Raw genomic sequence first — 18,107 nt, forward strand, 5'->3', positions numbered from 1 at the left:
GCTCACAGGCTTCACCCCCTGTGAAGCCAACTTGGACTTCCCAAGCGCTCAGTCCAGTGCTCTGCACACAGTAAGCGCTCAATAAATACGATTGAATAATAATAATACCAATAATGATGGCATTTGTTAAGCGCTTACTATGTGCAAAGCACTGTTCTAAGCGCTGGGGAGGTTACAGGGTGATCGGGTTGTCCCACGGGGGGCTCACAGGCTTCACCCCCTGTGAAGCCAACTTGTACTTCCCAAGCGCTCAGTCCAGGGCTCTGCACACAGTAAGCGCTCAATAAATACGAATGAATAATAATAATGCTAATATTGATGGTATTTGTTAAGCACTTACTATGTGCAAAGCACTGTTCATTCATTCAATCGTATTTATTGAGCGCTTACTGTGTGCAGAGCACTGGACTAAGCGCTTGGGAAGTCCAAGTTGGCAACATCTAGAGACGGTCCCTACCCAACAGTGGGCTCACAGTCTAGAAGGGGGAGACAGACGACAAAACAAAACATATTAACAAAATAAAATAAATAGAATAAATATGTACAAATAAAACAAATAGAGTAATAAATTCATACTAAGCGCTGGGGAGGTTACAGGGTGATCAGGTTGTCCCACGGGGTGGGGGGGGGAGGGCTCACAGGCTTCACCCTCTGTGAAGCCAACTTGTAATTCCCAAGCGCTTAGTCCAGTGCTCTGCACACAGTAAGCGCTCAATAAATACGATTGAATGAATAAATACAATTGAATGAATCCCCATTTGACAGAGGAGGGGAACTGAGGCCCAGAGAAGGGAAGCGACACACCCAGCTGACAGTTGGCGGAGCCGGGATTTGAATGATAATAATAATAATAATGATGGCATTTATTAAGCGCTTACTATGTGCAAAGCACTGTTCTAAGTGCTGGGGAGGTTACAAGGTGATCAGGTTGTCCCCCGTGGGGGGCTCACAGTCTTAATTCCCATTTTCCAGATGAGGGAACTGAGGCCCAGAGAAGGGAAGCGACTCGCCCCGAGTCACCCAGCTGACAGTTGGCAGAGCCGGGATTTGAATAATAATAATAATGGCATTTATTAAGCGCTTACTATGTGCAAAGCACTGTTCTAAGCGCTGGGGAGGTTACAAGGTGATCAGGTTGTCCCATGGGGGGGCTCACAGTCTTCATCCCCATTTGACAGATGAGGGAACTGAGGCCCAGAGAAGTGAAGTGACTCGCCCAAAGTCACACAGCTGACAGTTGGCGGAGCTGGGATTTGAATAATAATAATAATAATAATGATGGCATTTATTAAGTGCTTACTATGTGCAAAGCACTGTTCTAAGCGCTGGGGAGGTTACAAGGTGATCAGGTTGTCCCATGGGGGGGGCTCACAGTCTTAATTCCCATTTTACAGATGAGGGAACTGAGGCCCAGAGAAGGGAATCGACTTGCCCAAAGTCACCCAGCTGACAATTGGCGGAGCCGGGATTTGAACCCACGACCTCGGACTCCAAAGCCTGGGCTCTTTCTACTGAGCCACGCTGCTTCTCTTACGATTGAATAAACACGATTGAATGAATGAATGAATGAATGAATAAATAAATAAATACGATTGAATGAATTCCCATTTTACAGATGAGGGAACTGAGGCCCAGAGAAGTGAAGCGACTTGCCCAAAGTCACACAGTTGACAGTTGGTGGAGCCGGGATTTGAATAATAATAATAACGATGATGGCATTTATTAAGCGCTTACTATGTGCAAAGCACTGCTCTAAGCACTGGGGAGGTTATAAGGTGTTCAGATTGTCCCATGGGGGGCTCACAGTCTTAATTCCCATTTTACAGATGAGGGAACTGAGGCCCAGAGAAGGGAAGCGACTCGCCCCAAGTCACCCAGCTGACAGTTGGCAGAGCCAGGATTAGAACCCATGACCTCTGATTCCAAAGCCCGGGCTCTTTCCGCTGAGCCACGCTGCTTCTCTTACTATTGAATAAATACGATTGAATGAATGAATAAATATGATTGAATGAATCCCCATTTGACAGAGGAGGGAACTGAGGCCCAGAGAAGGGAAGCGACTGGCCCCGAGTCACACAGCTGGCAGTTGGCGGGGCCGGGATTAGAACCCATGACCTCTGACTCCAAAGCCCGGGCTCTTTCCACTGAGCCACGCTGCTTCTCTTCCGATTGAATAAATACGATTGAATGAATAAATAAATACATTCATTCATTCAATCATTTTTATTGAGCACTTACTGTGTGGAGAGCACTGTACTAAGCGCTTGGGAAGTCCAAGTTGGCAACATCTAGAGACGGTCCCTGCCCAACAGCGGGCTCACAGTCTAGAAGGGGGAGACAGACAACAGAACAAAACATATTAACAAAATGAAATAAATAGAATAAATATGTACAAATAAAATAGAGTAATAAATATGTACAAACATACATACATACATAAATACGATGGAATGAATCCCCATTTGCCAGAGGAGGGAACTGAGGCCCAGAGAAGGGAAGCGACTCGCCCCGGGTCACCCAGCTGGCAGTTGGCGGAGCCGGGATTTGAACCCATGACCTGTGTCTCCAAACCCCGGGCTCTTTCCACTGAACCACGCTGCTTCTCTTCCGATTGAAAAAATACGATTGAATGAATTAATAAATACGATTGAATGAATCCCCATTTGCCAGAGGAGGGAACTGAGGCCCAGAGAAGGGAAGCGACTCGCCCCGAGTCACCCAGCTGGCAGTTGGCGGAGCCGGGATTTGAACCCACGACCCGTGACTCCAAAACCCCGGGCTCTTTCCACTGAGCCACGCTGCTTCTCTTCCGATTGAATGAATGAATACGATTGAATGAATCCCCATTTGCCAGAGGAGGGAACTGAGGCCCAGAGAAGGGAAGCGCCATCGCCCCGAGTCACCCAGCTGGCGGAGCCGGGATCTGAACCCACGACCCGTGACTCCAAAGCCCGGGCTCTTTCCACTGAGCCACGCTGCTTCTCTTCCGATTGAATAAATACGATTGAATGAATGAATAAAATACGATTGAATGAATCCCCATTTGCCAGAGGAGGGAACTGAGGCCCAGAGAAGGGAAGCGCCTCGCCCCGAGTCACCCAGCTGGCAGAGCCGGGATCTGAACCCACGACCCGTGACTCCAAAGCCTGGGCTCTTTCCACTGAGCCACACTGCTTCTCTTCCGATTGAATGAATGAATACGATTGAATGAATCCCCATTTGCCAGAGGAGGGAACTGAGGCCCAGAGAAGGGAAGTGCCTCGCCTGGAGTCATCCAGCTGGCAGAGTCGGAATTTGAACCCACGACCCGTGACTCCAAAGCCCAGGCTCTTTCCACTGAGCCACGCTGCTTCTCTTATGATTATATGAATGAATGAATGAATAAATACGATTGAATGAATCCCCATTTGCCAGAGGAGGGAACTGAGGCCCAGAGAAGGGAAGCGCCTCGCCCCGAGTCACCCAGCTGGCGGAGCCGGGATTTGAACCCAGGACCCGTGACTCTAAAGCCCAGGCTCTTTCCACCGAGCCCCGCTGCTTCTCTTCCGATTCAACAAATATGATTAAATGAATGAATAAATACGATTGAATGAATCCCCATTTGCCAGAGGAGGGAACTGAGGCCCAGAGAAGGGAAGCGACTCTCCCCGAGTCACCCAGCTGGCAGTTGGCGGAGGCGGGATTTGAACCCATGACCCGTGTCTCCAAACCCCGGGCTCTTTCCACTGAGCCACACTGCTTCTCTTCCGATTGAATAAATACGATTGAATGAATGAATAAATACGATTGAATGAATCCCCATTCGCCAGAGGAGGGAACTGAGGGCCAGAGAAGGGAAGCGCCATCGCCCCGAGTCACCCAGCTGGCGGAGCCAGGATTTGAACCCACGACCCGTGACTCCAAAGCCCGGGCTCTTTCCGCCGAGCCACGCTATGGGGACGAGGGGAGGACGCGGGCACAGGGTGGGCAGGGACGTCCGGCTCACTGCTATTTGGGGGCTTGCGCGGCCTCCGAGCGCCCATGGTCCACCTGGGCCCTGCCGGGCCCTGGTCTATTATGAGCTCACGGAGGGGGCTCTGGAACCCAGAGCCCGTTGCCCGGGGAGACGGGCAGAGCCCTGTGAGGGGTGCCCGGCGAAAGGGTGCCATGGCGGGCGAGGAGAAGACGGTGGTCCGCAGCGCGGGCGGCTTCGCCCTGGGCCTGGCCCTGTCTGCGGCCTACGGGCTCCTAGCCCTGCTAGTCCAGGGCCACCAGCCCTGGGGCTGCTTCGTGGTCTCCGTCACCCTGGCAGCCTTCCTGGGCCTGGGCATGGCTTTCTCCCGCCCCGTCCGGGCCACCGTGCTGCTCCTGCTGCCCCAGGCCTTCTCCAGTGAGCGAGCGGGTAGTGGGGAGGGCCACCAAAGTGGGGGTGGGTGGCCTAATAATAATAACAATAACGATGATGGGTGGTGGGGGTGGGTGACCTAATAATAATAATAATAATAATAAGGATGGCATTTGTTAAGACCTTACTATGTGCCAGGCACTGCTCTACGCGCTGGGGAGGTTGCCAGGTGATCAGGTTGGCCCACAGAGGTGTCACAGTCTTCACCCCCGTTTTACAGATGAGGGAACTGAGACTGAGAGAATAATAATAATGATGGCATTTGTTAAGCGCTTACTATGTGCCAGGCACTGCTCTAAGCGCTGGGGAGGTTGCGAGGTGATCAGGTTGGCCCACAGAGGTGTCACAGTCTTCATCCCCGTTTTACAGATGAGGGAACTGAGACTGAGAGAATAATCATAATGATGGCATTTGTTAAGCGCTTACTATGTGCCGAGCACTGCTCTAAGCGCTGGGGAGGTTGCGAGGTGATCAGGTTGGCCCACAGAGGTGTCACAGTCTTCACCCCCGTTTTACAGATGAGGGAACTGAGGCCTAGAGAGCAATTATAATAATGGCATTTGTTAAGCGCTTACTATGTGCCAGGCACTGCTCTAAGCGCTGGGGAGGTTGCGAGGTGATCAGGTTGGCCCACAGAGGTGTCACAGTCTTCATCCCTGTTTTACAGATGAGGGAACTGAGACTGAGAGAATAATCATAATAATGGCATTTGTTAAGAGCTTACTATGTGCCAAACACTGTTCTAAGCGCTGGGGAGGTTGCGAGGTGATCAGGTTGGCCCACAGAGGTGTCACAGTCTTCATCCCCGTTTCACAGATGAGGGAACTGAGATTGAGAGAATAATCATAATGATGGCATTTGTTAAGCGCTTACTATGTGCCAGGCACTGCTCTACGCACTGGGGAGGTTGCGAGGTGATCAGGTGGTCCCACAGAGGTGTCACAGTCTTCACCCCCGTTTTACAGATGAGGGAACTGAGACTGAGAGAATAATCATAATGATGGCATTTGTTAAGCGCTTACTATGTGCCAGGCACTGCTCTAAGCGCTGGGGAGGTTGCGAGGTGATCAGGTTGGCCCACAGAGGTGTCACAGTCTTCATCCCCGTTTTACAGATGAGGGAACTGAGACTGAGAGAATAATCATAATGATGGCATTTGTTAAGCGCTTACTATGTGCCGAGCACTGCTCTAAGCACTGGGGAGGTTGCCAGGTGATCAGGTTGGCCCACAGAGGTGTCACAGTCTTCATCCCCGTTTTACAGATGAGGGAACTGAGACCTAGAGAATAATCATAATAATGGCATTTGTTAAGCGCTTACTATGTGCCAGGCACTGCTCTAAGCGCTGGGGAGGTTGCGAGGTGATCAGGTTGGCCCACAGAGGTGTCACAGTCTTCATCCCCGTTTCACAGATGAGGGAACTGAGACTGAGAGAATAATCATAATGATGGCATTTGTTAAGGGCTTACTATGTGCCAGGCACTGCTCTAAGCGCTGGGGAGGTTGCCAGGTGATCAGGTTGGCCCACAGAGGTCTCACAGTCTTCATCCCCGTTTTACAGATGAGGGAACTGAGACCGAGAGAATAATCATAATAATGGCATTTGTTAAGCGCTTACTATGTGCCAGGCACTGCTCTAAGCGCTGGGGAGGTTGCGAGGTGATCAGGTTGGCCCACAGAGGTGTCACAGTCTTCATCCCCGTTTTACAGATGAGGGAACTGAGGCCTAGAGAATAATAATAATAATAATAATAATAATGATGGCATTTGTTAAGCACTTACTATGTGCAAAGCACTGTTCTAAGCGCTGGGGGGGTTACAAGGTGATCAGGTTGTCCCACAGAGGTCTCATAGTCTTAATCCCCATTTTACAGATGAGGGAACTGAGGCCCAGAGCATAATAATAATGATGGCATTTGTTAAGTGCTTACTATGTGCCAAGCACTGCTCTAAGCGCTGGGGAGGTTACGAGGTGATCAGGTAGAAGAAGGAACTGAGGCCGAGAGAATAATAATAATAATAATAATGGCATTTGTTAAGCACTTACTATGTGCCAAGCACTGGGGAGGTTACGAGGTGATCAGGTTGTCCCCCGGGGGATCCCAGGCTTCATCCCCATTTTACAGATGAGGGAACTGAGGCCCAGAGAATAATAATAATAATAATGGCATTTGTTAAGCGCTTACTATGTGCCAAGCACTGTTCTAAGCGCTGGGGGGGTTATGAGGTGATCAGGTTGTCCCTCGGGGGCTCCCAGTCTTCATCCCCATTTTACAGCTGAGGGAACTGAGGCCCAGAGAATAATAATAATAATGACATTTGTTAAGCGCTTAACAAGTACCTGTATTACTACAGTGCCTGGCACATAGTAAGCGATTAAGAGTGTGATTACCCCAGTGCTTAGAACAGTGCTTGGCACAGAGTAAGCGCTTCACAAATACCATAAAAAACAAAAAAAAAGAGAGGGAGGTGGGGGGGACGGTGAGGGTGACTTTGGGGTGAGGCTAACTTTGTGTGTGTGTGTGTGTGTGTGTGTGTGGTGTTTGTGGTGTGGTGTGTGTGTGCGGTGTGTCTGTGGTGTATGTGGTGTGTGGTGTTTATGGTGTTTGTGTTTGTGGTGTGCGTGGTGTTTGTGGTTTGTGTGTGGTGTTTGTGTCTGTGGTGTATGTGGTGTGTTGTGTTTGTGGTGTGTGTGGTGTTTGTGTCTGTGGTGTATGTGGTGTGTTGTGTTTGTGTTGTGTGTGGTGTTTGTGGTGTGTGTGGTGTATGTGGTGTGTGGTGTTTGTGTTGTGTGTGGTGTTTGTGTCTGTGGTGTTTGTGGTGTGCGTGGTGTTTGTGGTTTGTGTGTGGTGTGTGTGTCTGTGGTGCATGTGGTGTTTGTGTCTGTGGTGTTTGTGGTGTTTGTGGTGTGCGTGGTGTGTGCGCGGTGGGGGGGTTGTGTGTGTGTGCGGTATGTGGTGTTTGTGGTGTTTGCGGGGTGCGGGGTGTGGGGGCTGTGTGTGGTGTGCGCGTGGTGTGCGCTCGGTGCGGTGTGCGGCGTGTGTGGTGTGTGTGTGTGCGGTGCGTGGTGTGTGTGTGTGTGGTGTGTACGGTGTTTGTGGTACGTGTGCGCGTGCGCGCGCGCTGTGTCGTGCGCCGTGGTCGTGGAGGGCAGGGCCGTGCGGTGCTGCTGGTGGCGGCGCTGGGCCTGGTGGTGCAGGGCCCGCTGGCCAACGCCCTCAACAACTTCGGCCGCGCGGCCGACGCCGTGGCGTGCGGCGCCGAGCTGGCCCTCAACCAGACCGCCAGGACGCTCCAGCGCGCCCGGAGGCCCCTCCTCGGTAAGCACGCGGGGAACCCCGCGGCCAATGGGAGGGCGGGAACCCCCCTCCCCCCACACCGCGGCCAATGGGAGGGCGGGACGGGGGAGGGACACGCCCCCTCGGCCCGCGCGCCCAATGGACGGAGAGGGAGAGGCGGGGGGCGGGGCCGCCTCCTCATGAAGGACACGCCCCCTCATCCCCCCCTCCCCCGCGGCCAATGGGAGGGCGGGATGGGGCGCCGGGGGCGGGGCCTCCTCCTCGGGAGGGACACGCCCCCTCAGCCCCCCGTGGCCAATGGGAGGGCGGGATGGGGGAGGGACACGCCCCCTAGGCCCGCGCGGCCAATGAACGGAAAGAGAGAGGCGGAGGGCGGGGCCTCCTCCTCATGGAGGACACGCCCCCTCAGCCCCCCGCGGCCAATGGGTGGGCGGGGTGGGGACACCGGGGGCGGGGCCTCCTCCTCGGGAGGGACACGCCCCCTCGGCCCGCGCGGCCAATGAACGGAGAGGGAGAGGCGGGGGGCAGGGCTTCCTCATTAAGGGCACGCCCCCTCGGCCCCCTCGGCCAATGGGAGGAGGGGACGGGGTGCCGGGGCGGGGCCTCCTCATGAAGGACACGCCCCCCCGGCCCCTGACCAATGGACGGAGGGGAGGGGACGGGACGTGAGGGGCGGGGCCTCCTCAGTGAGGACACGCCCCCAAAGGACCCCGGGGCAAATGGGCGGGGGGAGAGGCGGGGGCGGAGCCTCCTCAGTCAGACCCCGCCCCTCACGTGGGGCTGGCCAATGGCGGGAGGCAGAGGGGGCGGAGCCTTCTCCGTCAGACCTCGCCCCCTCATCGCGGGCTGGCCAATGGCGGGAGGGAGAGGGGGCGGGTCCTGCTGAGGAGGCCCCGCCCCCTTACCTGGGGCTGACCAGGGGCGGGAGGGAGAGGGAGGCGGAGCCTCCTCAATCAGGCTCCGCCCCCTCATGTGGGGCTGGCCAATGGCGGGAGGGAGGGGGCGGAGCCTCCTCAGAAGGCCCCGCCCCTCACGTGGGGCTGACCAATGGCGGGAGGGAAAGGGGGTGCCTCCTCAGCAGGCCCCGCCCCACATCGCGGGCTGACCAATGGCGGGAGGGAAAGGGCGGAGCTTCCTCGGTCAGGCCCCGCCCCCTCATCGCGGGCTGACCGATGGCGGGAGGAAAAGGGGCGGAGCCTACTCCGAAGGGCCCGCCCCCTCATGTAGGGCTGACCAATGGCAGGAGGGAGAGGGACAGAGCCTCCTCAGCAGGCCCCGCCCCTCATCGCGGGCTGACCAATGGCGGGAGGGAGAGGGGGCGGAGCCTACTCATCAGGCCCCGCCCCTCATCGCGGGCTGACCAATGGCAGGAGGGAGAGGGGGCGGGGCCTCATCGGTCTGACCTCGCCCCCTCACGTGGGGCTGACCAATGGCGGGAGGGAAAGGGGGCGGGGCGGACTCTTTGGGCGGGCCAGGGGAGGATGGGGGTGGAGCTGACCCAGAATCATTCATTAATAATAATAATAATAATATTTATTAATCATTATCATCAATCGTATTTATTGAGCGCTTACTGTGTGCAGAGCACTGTACTAAGCGCTTGGGAAGTACAAGTTGGCAACATCTAGAGACGGTCCCTACCCAGCAGTGGGCTCACAGTCTAACAGGGGGAGACAGAGAACAAAACCAAACGTACTAACAAAATAAAATAAATAGAATAGATAGGTACAAGTAAAATAAATAAATAGAGTAATAAATATGTACAAGCATATATCCATTTACACAGGTGCTGTGGGGAAGGGAAGGAGGTAAGATGGGGGGGATGGAGAGGGGGACGAGGGGGAGAGGAAGGAAGGGGCTTATTAAGCGCTTACTATGTGCCAAGCACTGTTCTAAGCGCTGGGGAGGATAGGAGGTGATCAGGTTGTCCCACAGGGGGCTCACAGTCTTCATTCCCGTTTTCCAGATGAGGGAACTGAGGCCCAGAGAAGTGAAGTGACTCTCCCAAAGTCACCCAGCTGACAAGTGGCAGAGTCGGGATTCGAACCCACGACCTCTGACACCCAAACCCGGGCTCTTTCCACTGAGCCTCGCCGCTCATTCATTCATTCATTCATTCATTCCATCATATTTATTGAGCGCTTGCTGTGTGAGGAGCACTGGACTAAGCGCTTGGGAAGTCCATACGGTGTGCAGAGCACTGTACTAAGAGAAGCATGGTGGTACAGTGGAAAGAGCCCGGGTTTGGGAGTCAGAGGTCATGGGTTCGAATTCTATCTCCACCACTTGTCAGCTGGGTGACTTTGGGTAAGTCACTTCACTTCTTTGGGCCTCCTCATCCGTAAAATGGGGATGAAGCCTGTGAGCCCCACGTGGCACAACCTGATCACCTGGTAACCTCCCCAGGGCTTAGAACGGTGCTTGGCACATAGTAAGCGCTTAACAAAATGCCATCATTATTAGCAGATGTGTTCCCTGCCCATAACGGGCTGATTCATTCAATCGTATTTATTGAGCGCTTCCTGTGCACTGTACTAAGCGCTTGGGAAGTCCAAGTGGGCAACATATAGGGACGGTCCCTACCCCACAGCGGGCTCACAGTCTAGAAACGGGCTCACAGGGGCACCCAGAAGGGAAGGGACTTTGGAGTCACAGGTCACGGGTTCAAATCCCGGCTCCACCACTTGTCAGCTGTGTGACTTTGGGCAAGTCTAGACTGTGAGCCCATTGTTGGGCAGGGACCGTCTCTATATGTTGACAACTTGTACTTCCCAAGCGCTTAGTACAGTGCTCCTCACACAGTAAGCGCTCAATAAATACGACTGACTGAATGAATGAATGAAGTCACTTCACTTCTCTGGGTCTCAGTGACCTCACCTGTAAAATGGGGATGAAGACTGGGAGCCCCCCGGGGGACCACCTGATCACCTTGTAACCTCCCCAGGGCTTAGAACGGTGCTTGGCACATAGTAAGCGCTTAATAAATGCCATCATCATCATTATTATTATTATTGTCATAAGCGCTTAATAAATGCCATCATTATTATTATTATAAGTCACTTCACTTCTCTGGGCCTCAGTGACCTCATCTGTAAAATGGGGATGAAGACTGGGAGCCCCCCGGGGGACCACCTGATCACCTTGTAACCTCCCCAGGGCTTAGAACAGTGCTTGGCACATAGTAAGCGCTTAACAAATGCCATCATTATGATTATTATAAGTCACTTCACTTCTCTGGGCCTCAGTGACCTCATCTGTAAAATGGGGATGAAGACTGTGAGCCCCCCGTGGGACAACCTGATCACCTTGTAACCTCCCCAGCGCTTAGAACGGTGCTTGGCACATAGTAAGCGCTTAACAAATGCCATCATTATGATTATTATAAGTCACTTCACTTCTCTGGGCCTCAGTGACCTCATCTGTAAAATGGGGATGAAGACTGGGAACCCCCTGGGGGACAAGCTGATCACCTTGTAACCTCCCCACGCTTAGAACGGTGCTTGGCACATAGTAAGCGCTTAACAAATGCCATCATTATTATTACTATAAGTCACTTCACTTCTCTGGGCCTCAGTTCCCTCATCTGTAAAATGGGACATAGTAAGCGCTTAATAAATGCCATTAAAAAGCAAAAGGGACTACCAAGGGCCGGGGGCTGGGGGGGTGGTACCAGAGTGTGCTGAGCACCCCCCCTACCCCTACTAGACGCCCTGGAGAAAATCAAGGCAGTCGCCCAGAAGTCCAAGGTGGTGGCCGACCGCATCCGCCGCTTCTTCCGGGCCATCATGGACGGCGTCCAGCACATGGGTGAGGGCGGCCCCCGCCGTGTCCCTGCCGTGTCCGTGTCCTTGTGTCCCTGCATCTGCGTCTCCGGGCCCACGTGCGAGGGGTTCCCGGGTGCGCATCCGTGGGGACGTATCCCGGCCCTGCCGCACGTCTGCTTGCTGTGTGACCTTGGGCGAGTCACGTCACTTCTCTGGGCCTTGGGCCCTCATCTGGAAAATAATAATAATAATGATGGCATTTATTAAGCGCTTACTACATGCCAAGCACTGTTGTAAGCGCTGGGGTGGTTCCAAGGTGTGAGCCCACTGTTGGGTAGGGACTTTCTCTAAGGGACTGTCTGCCAAGCGCTTAGTACAGTGCTCTGCACACAGTAAGCGCTCAATAAATACGATTGATGATATGTTGCCAACTTGTACTTCCCAAGCGCTCAGTCCAGTGCTCTGCACACAGTAAGCGCTCAATAAATACGATTAATGATATGTTGCCAACTTGTACTACCCAAGCGCTTAGTCCAGTGCTCGGCACACAGTAAGCGCTCAATAAATACGATTGATGATATGTTGCCAACTTGTACTTCCCAAGCGCTTAGTCCAGTGCTCTGCACACAGTAAGCGCTCAATAAATACGATTGATGATGATGATGGTGATCGGGTTGTCCCCCGGGGGGCTCACAGACGTCATCCCCATTTGACAGATGAGGGAGCTGAGGCCCAGAGAAGTCAAGTGACTTGCCCAAAGTCACACGGCTGACAGGCGGCGGAGCCGGGATTTGAACCCAAGACCTCTGACTCCAAAGCCCGGGCTCTTTCCACTGAGCCACGCCGCGATGCGGATGAAGGCTGGGAGCCCCACGGGGGACGGGGACTGTGTCCAATCAACCAGTCAATCAATCAATCGTACTTATTGAGCGCTTACTGTGTGCAGAGCACTGTACTAAGCGCTTGGGAAGTACAAGTTGGCAACATATAGAGCCCAACAGTGGGCTCACAATCTAAAAGACCAATCCCGGCTCCGCCGCTTGCCTGTTGCGTGGCCTTGGGCAAGTCACTCCACTTCTCTGTGCCTCAGTTGCCTCATCTGTAAAATGGGGATTGAGATGTGAACCCCCTGTGTCCAATCCGATTTGCTTGTATCCACCCCGGCGCTTAGTACAGTGCCTGGCACACAATAAGTGCTTAACGACTACCACGGTTATTAACTATGATTACCTCGTATCTACCCCAGCGCTTAGAACAGTGCCAGGCACGTACTTCCCAAGCGCTTAGTACAGTGCTCTGCACGCAGTAAGCGCTCAATAAATACGACTGAATGAATGGTAAGTGCTTAAAAAGTACCACAATTATTATTATTACCTTGTTTCATTTATTGAGTAGAGGAGCAGCGTGGCTCAGTGGAAAATCAATCAATCTTATTTATTGAGCGCTTACTGAGTGCAGAGCACTGTACTAAGCGCTTGGGAAGTCCAAGTTGGCAACATATAGAGACGGTCCCTACCCGACAGCGGACTCACAGTCTAGAAAAGAGCCCGGGCTTTGGAGTCAGAGGTCATGGGTTCCAATCCCGGCTCCGCTGCCCGTCAGCTGGGTGACCTTGGGCAAGTTGCTTCACTTCTCTGGGCCTCAGTTCCCTCATCTGTCAAATGGGGATGAGGACCGTGAGCCCCCCGGGGGACAACCTGATCACCTTGGAACCGATCCCGGCGCTTAATAAATGCCAGACTGTGAGCCCACTGCTGGGTAGGGACCGTCTCTCTATGTTACCAACTTGTACTTCCCAAGCGCTTAGTCCAGTGCTCTGCACACAGCAAGCGCTCAATAAATACGATTGATGATGATGATTGTTACCGTGTGCGGGGCGCTGTACGAAGCGCTCGAGGACGGTGGTTGGCACATGGTAGGTGCTCAATAAATAATAATAATAATAATAATGATAGCATTTATTAAGCGCTTACTATGCGCAAAGCACTGTTCTAAGCACTGGGGAGAATACAAGGTGATCAGGTTGTCCCACGAGGGGCTCCCAGTCTTCATCCCCATTTTCCAGATGAGGGAACCGAGGCCCAGAGAAGTTAAATGACTCGCCCAAAGTCACCCAGCTGACAAGTGGAGAAGCCGGGATTTGAACCCACGACCTCCGACTCCAAAGCCCGGGCCCTTTCCGCTGAGCCACGCTGCTTCTCCCGGATCATGCCGCATCCGGATGATCCCGCATCCGGGCCGCTCCGGAAATACCGGGATTATGATCATTATCTTGATTTGCACCCACCGTCATCATCATCAGTCGTATTTATTGGGCGCTTACTGTGTGCAGAGCACTGGACTAAGCGCTTGGGAGTCCAAGTTGGCAACATCTAGAGACGGTCCCTACCCGACAGCGGGCTCGCAGTCTAGAAAAGAGCCCGGGCTTTGGAGTCAGAGGTCATGGGTTCCAATCCCGGCTCCGCCGCCCGTCAGCTGGGTGACCTTGGGCAAGTTGCTTCACTTCTCTGGGCCTCAGTTCCCTCATCTGTCGAATGGGGATGAGGACCGTGAGCCCCCCTTGGGACAACCTGATCACCTTGGAACCGACCCCGGCGCTTAATAAATGCCAGACTGTGAGCCCACTGCTGGGTAGGGACCGTCTCTCTATGTTACCAACTTGTACTTCCCAAGCGCTTAGTCCAGTGCTCTGCACACAGCAAGCGCTCAATAAATACGACTGATGATGATGATTGTTACCGTGTGCGGGGTGCTGTACGAAGCGCTCGAGGACGGTGGTTGGCACATGGTAGGTGCTCAATAAATAATAATAATAATAATGATAGCATTTATTAAGCGCTTACTATGCGCAAAGCACTGTTCTAAGCGCTGGGGAGAATACAAGGTGATCAGGTTGTCCCACGAGGGGCTCCCAGTCTTCATCCCCATTTTCCAGATGAGGGAACCGAGGACCAGAGAAGTTAAATGACTGGCCCAAAGTCACCCAGCTGACAAGTGGCGGAGCCGGGATTTGAACCCACGACCTCCGACTCCAAAGCCCGGGCCCTTTCCGCTGAGCCACGCTGCTTCTCCCGGATCATGCCGCATCCGGATGATCCCGCATCCGGGCCGCTCCGGAAATACCGGGATTATCATCATCAATCGTATTTATTGAGCGCTTACTGTGTGCAGAGCACTGTACTAAGCGCTTGGGAAGTCCAAGTTGGTAACATATAGGGACAGTCCCTACCCAGCAGTGGGCTCACAGTCTAAAAGGGGGAGACAGAGAACAAAACCAAACATACTAACAAAATAAAATAAATAGAATAGATATGTACAAGTAAAATAAATAGAGTAATAAATATGTACAAACACATGTATACATATATTATGATCATTATCTTGATTTGCACCCACCGTCATCACCATCAGTCGTATTTATTGAGCGCTTACTGTGTGCAGAGCGCTCGGGAAGGACAAATTGGCACCGTCCAAGGTCATTGATGAATCCGGGCCGCTCCGGCCTACCCGGGGCTTCTTCCGGATTCCCCGCTGCGTGCCCGCCCTCGGGGCCGGTGCCCGCTGTGCCCACCGGGCCACCCTCCTCCTCCTCCTCCTCCCGTCCTCAGCCCGGGCGCTGCGCAACGTCTGGTACTGGCTGAGGCACATCGGGGAGGCGTGCAATAAGGAGCTGGGCGAGCCCTACCGGAAGTGCTCCCGCGTCTTCGACGGCGCCCAGGACAACTGTCTGCGCGTCCTGCCCGTCCTCTTCTTCCTCTGCTACATCTTGGTGCCTTTCAAGGTGGTCCTCTGCGGGCTGGCTAACGGTGAGGAGGAAGGGCGAGCGGGCCCCTTCAAGACCGGGGGCCCGCCGTTGGGTCGGGCCCGTCTCTTGATGTTGCCCACTTGGACTTCCCAAGCGCTCAGTACAGTGCTCCGCACCCAGTAGGCGCTCCATAAATACGGTTGAATGAATGAGTGAATGCTCCCCAGTGGCCGAGTGGGAAGGGGGTGGGCCCCTGGGGACTGGCTAATGGGGAGGAGGGGGTGGCGTGGGGGTGGTCCCCATGGGTTCAATCAATCAATCGTATTTATTGAGCGCTTACCGTGTGCAGAGCACTGGGCTAAGCGCTTGGGAAGTCCAAGTTGGCAACATCTAGAGGTGGTCATCATCATCATCAATCGTCTTTATTGAGCGCTTACTGTGTGCAGAGCACTGGGCTAAGCGCTTGGGAAGTCCAAGTTGGCAACATAGAGAAGCAGTTGTCATCATCATCATCAATTGTCTTTATTGAGCGCTTACTGTGTGCAGAGCACTGGACTAAGCGCTTGGGAAGTCCAAGTTGGCAACATAGAGAGGCAGTCGTCATCATCATCATCATCAATCGTATTTATTGAGCGCTTACCGTGTGCAGAGCGCCGGACTAAGCGCTTGGGAAGTCCAAGTTGGCAACATCTAGAGGCAGTCATCATCATCATCATCAGTCGTATTTATTGAGCGCTTACTGCGTGCAGAGCGCTGGGCTAAGCGCTTGGGAAGTCCAAGTTGGCAACATCTAGAGGCAGTCGTCATCGTCATCATCATCAATCGTATTTATTGAGCGCTTACCGTGTGCAGAGCGCTGGGCTAAGCGCTTGGGAAGTCCAAGTTGGCAACATCTAGAGGCAGTCGTCATCATCATCATCAATCGTATTTATTGAGCGCTTACTGTGTGCACAGCACTGGACTAAGCGCTTGGGAAGGACAAGTTGGCAACGTCTAGAGACGGTCCCTACCCAACAGTGGGCCAGTAGTGAGGAGGGAGTGGCTAAAGTCACCCAGCTGACAAGTGGCGGAGTCGGGATTTGAACCCATGACCTCCGGCTCCAAAGCCCGGGCTCTTTCTGCTGAGCCACGCTAAGCGCTTACTCTGTGCCAAGCACTGTTCTAAGCGCTGGGATGGATACAAGGTGATCAGGTTGTCCCCCGTGGGGTTCCCAGTCTTCATCCCCATTTGACAGATGAGGGAACTGAGGCACAGGGAAGTTAAGTAATTTGCCCAAAGTCACCCAGCTGACAATCGGCGGAGCTGGGATTCGAACCCATGACCTCCGGCTCCAAAGCCCGGGCTCTTTCCGCTGAGCCACGCTAAGCGCTTACTCTGTGCAAAGCACTGTTCTAAGCGCTGGGATGGATACAAGGTGATCAGGTTGTCCCCCGTGGGGCTCCCAGTCTTCATCCCCATTTGACAGATGAGGTCACTGAGGCCCAGAGAAGTGACTTGCCTAGAGTCACACAGCTGACAAGTGGCAGAGCTGGGATTTGAACCCATGACCTCTGGCTCCAAGCCCGGGCTCTTTCCACTGAGCCACGCTGCTTCTCCTAATGAGTGAATTACTACTACTACTACTACTACTACTACTACTAATAATAATAATAATAATATAATAATAATAATAATGGAACAACAGCAATAATAATAACAATAATAATAATGATAATATAATAATAATAATAATGATAATAATAATAATAATAATAATAATAATAATAATAATAATAATAATAATGAAACTGTAGCTTGGAGAAGCAGCGTGGCTCCGTGGAAAGAGTCCGGGATTTGGAGTCAGAGATCATGGGTTCAAATCCCGACTCCGCCACTTGTCAGCTGGGTGACTTTGGGCGAGTCACTTCACTTCTCTGGGCCTCAGTGCCCTCATCTGTAAAATGGGGATGAAGACTGGGAGCCCCACGGGGGACAACCTCATGACCTTGTATCCCCCCCAGCGCTTAGAACAGGGCTTTGCACATAGTAAGCGCTTAATAAATGCCATCATTATGATGATGATGATGATAATAATAATGATAATGATTATGATGATGATGATGATAATAATAATAATAATAATAATAATAATAATAATAATAATAATAATAATAATAAACTGTAGCTGGGACGGGGAGACGGGGGGTGTCCATGGGACCCTCCGGCCACTTCCGTGGGCCCGGTGGCCCCTCACAGCCCTCTCTCCGCCAGTCGCCCAGTTGTTCTGCCTCCTCCCGCGCTACATCCAACCTTTCCTGCAGCGAACCATCGGCACCCGTGAGTCTCCCCTCCGCCCTCATCCCCTTCCCCTCTTTAATAATAATAATAATAATAATGTTGGCATTTATTAAGCGCTTACTATGTGCCAAGCACTGTTCTAAGCACTGGGGAGGTTACAAGGAGATCAGGTTGTCCCATGGGGGGCTCACAGACTTCATCCCCATTTTCCAGATGAGGGAACTGAGGCCCAGAGAAGTGAAGTGACTTGCCCAAAGTCAGACAGCTGACAAGTGGCAGAGCTGGGATTTGAACCCACGACCTCTGACTCCAAATAATAATAATGGCATTTATTAAGCGCTTTCTACGTGCAAAGCACTGTTCTAAGTGCTGGGGAGGTTACAGGATGATCAGGTTGTCCCATGGGAGGGCTCACAGTTTTAATCCCCATTTTACAGATGAGGGAACTGAGGCCCAGAGAAGTTACATGACTTGCCCGAAGTCACACAGCTGACAAGTGGCGGAGCGGGGATTTGAACCCACGACCTCTGACTCCAAATAATAATAATAATAATAATGGCATTTATTAAGTGCTTTCTATGTGCAAAGCACTGTTCTAAGCGCTGGGGAGGTTACAAGGAGATCAGGTTGTCCCATG

General features: G+C 52.8%; 2 protein-coding genes across 2 annotated transcripts in view; one reads left to right on the forward strand and one right to left on the reverse strand.

Annotated features, from left to right (window-relative positions):
* Nucleotides 1-4,022, reverse strand: part of DCST1 (DC-STAMP domain containing 1) — a 50,414-nt gene extending 46,392 nt beyond the window's left edge. Inside the window, exon 1 of the mRNA XM_038768492.1 lies at nt 3,986-4,022. Within this exon, the coding sequence (XP_038624420.1) occupies nt 3,986-4,022 (37 nt within the window). The remainder of the gene's footprint in view (nt 1-3,985) is intronic.
* Nucleotides 4,023-4,146: 124 nt separating this feature from the next.
* DCST2 (DC-STAMP domain containing 2) overlaps nt 4,147-18,107 on the forward strand; it is a 36,927-nt gene continuing 22,966 nt past the window's right edge. The window contains exons 1-5 of the mRNA XM_038768494.1: nt 4,147-4,369; nt 7,534-7,704; nt 11,389-11,490; nt 15,056-15,253; nt 17,444-17,509. Of these exons, the coding sequence (XP_038624422.1) occupies nt 4,147-4,369; nt 7,534-7,704; nt 11,389-11,490; nt 15,056-15,253; nt 17,444-17,509 (760 nt within the window). The remainder of the gene's footprint in view (nt 4,370-7,533; nt 7,705-11,388; nt 11,491-15,055; nt 15,254-17,443; nt 17,510-18,107) is intronic.

The sequence above is a fragment of the Tachyglossus aculeatus genome, chromosome Y4 (genome assembly GCF_015852505.1).
Source record: "Tachyglossus aculeatus isolate mTacAcu1 chromosome Y4, mTacAcu1.pri, whole genome shotgun sequence".
In the NCBI taxonomy this organism is placed as follows: Eukaryota; Metazoa; Chordata; class Mammalia; order Monotremata; family Tachyglossidae; genus Tachyglossus; species Tachyglossus aculeatus.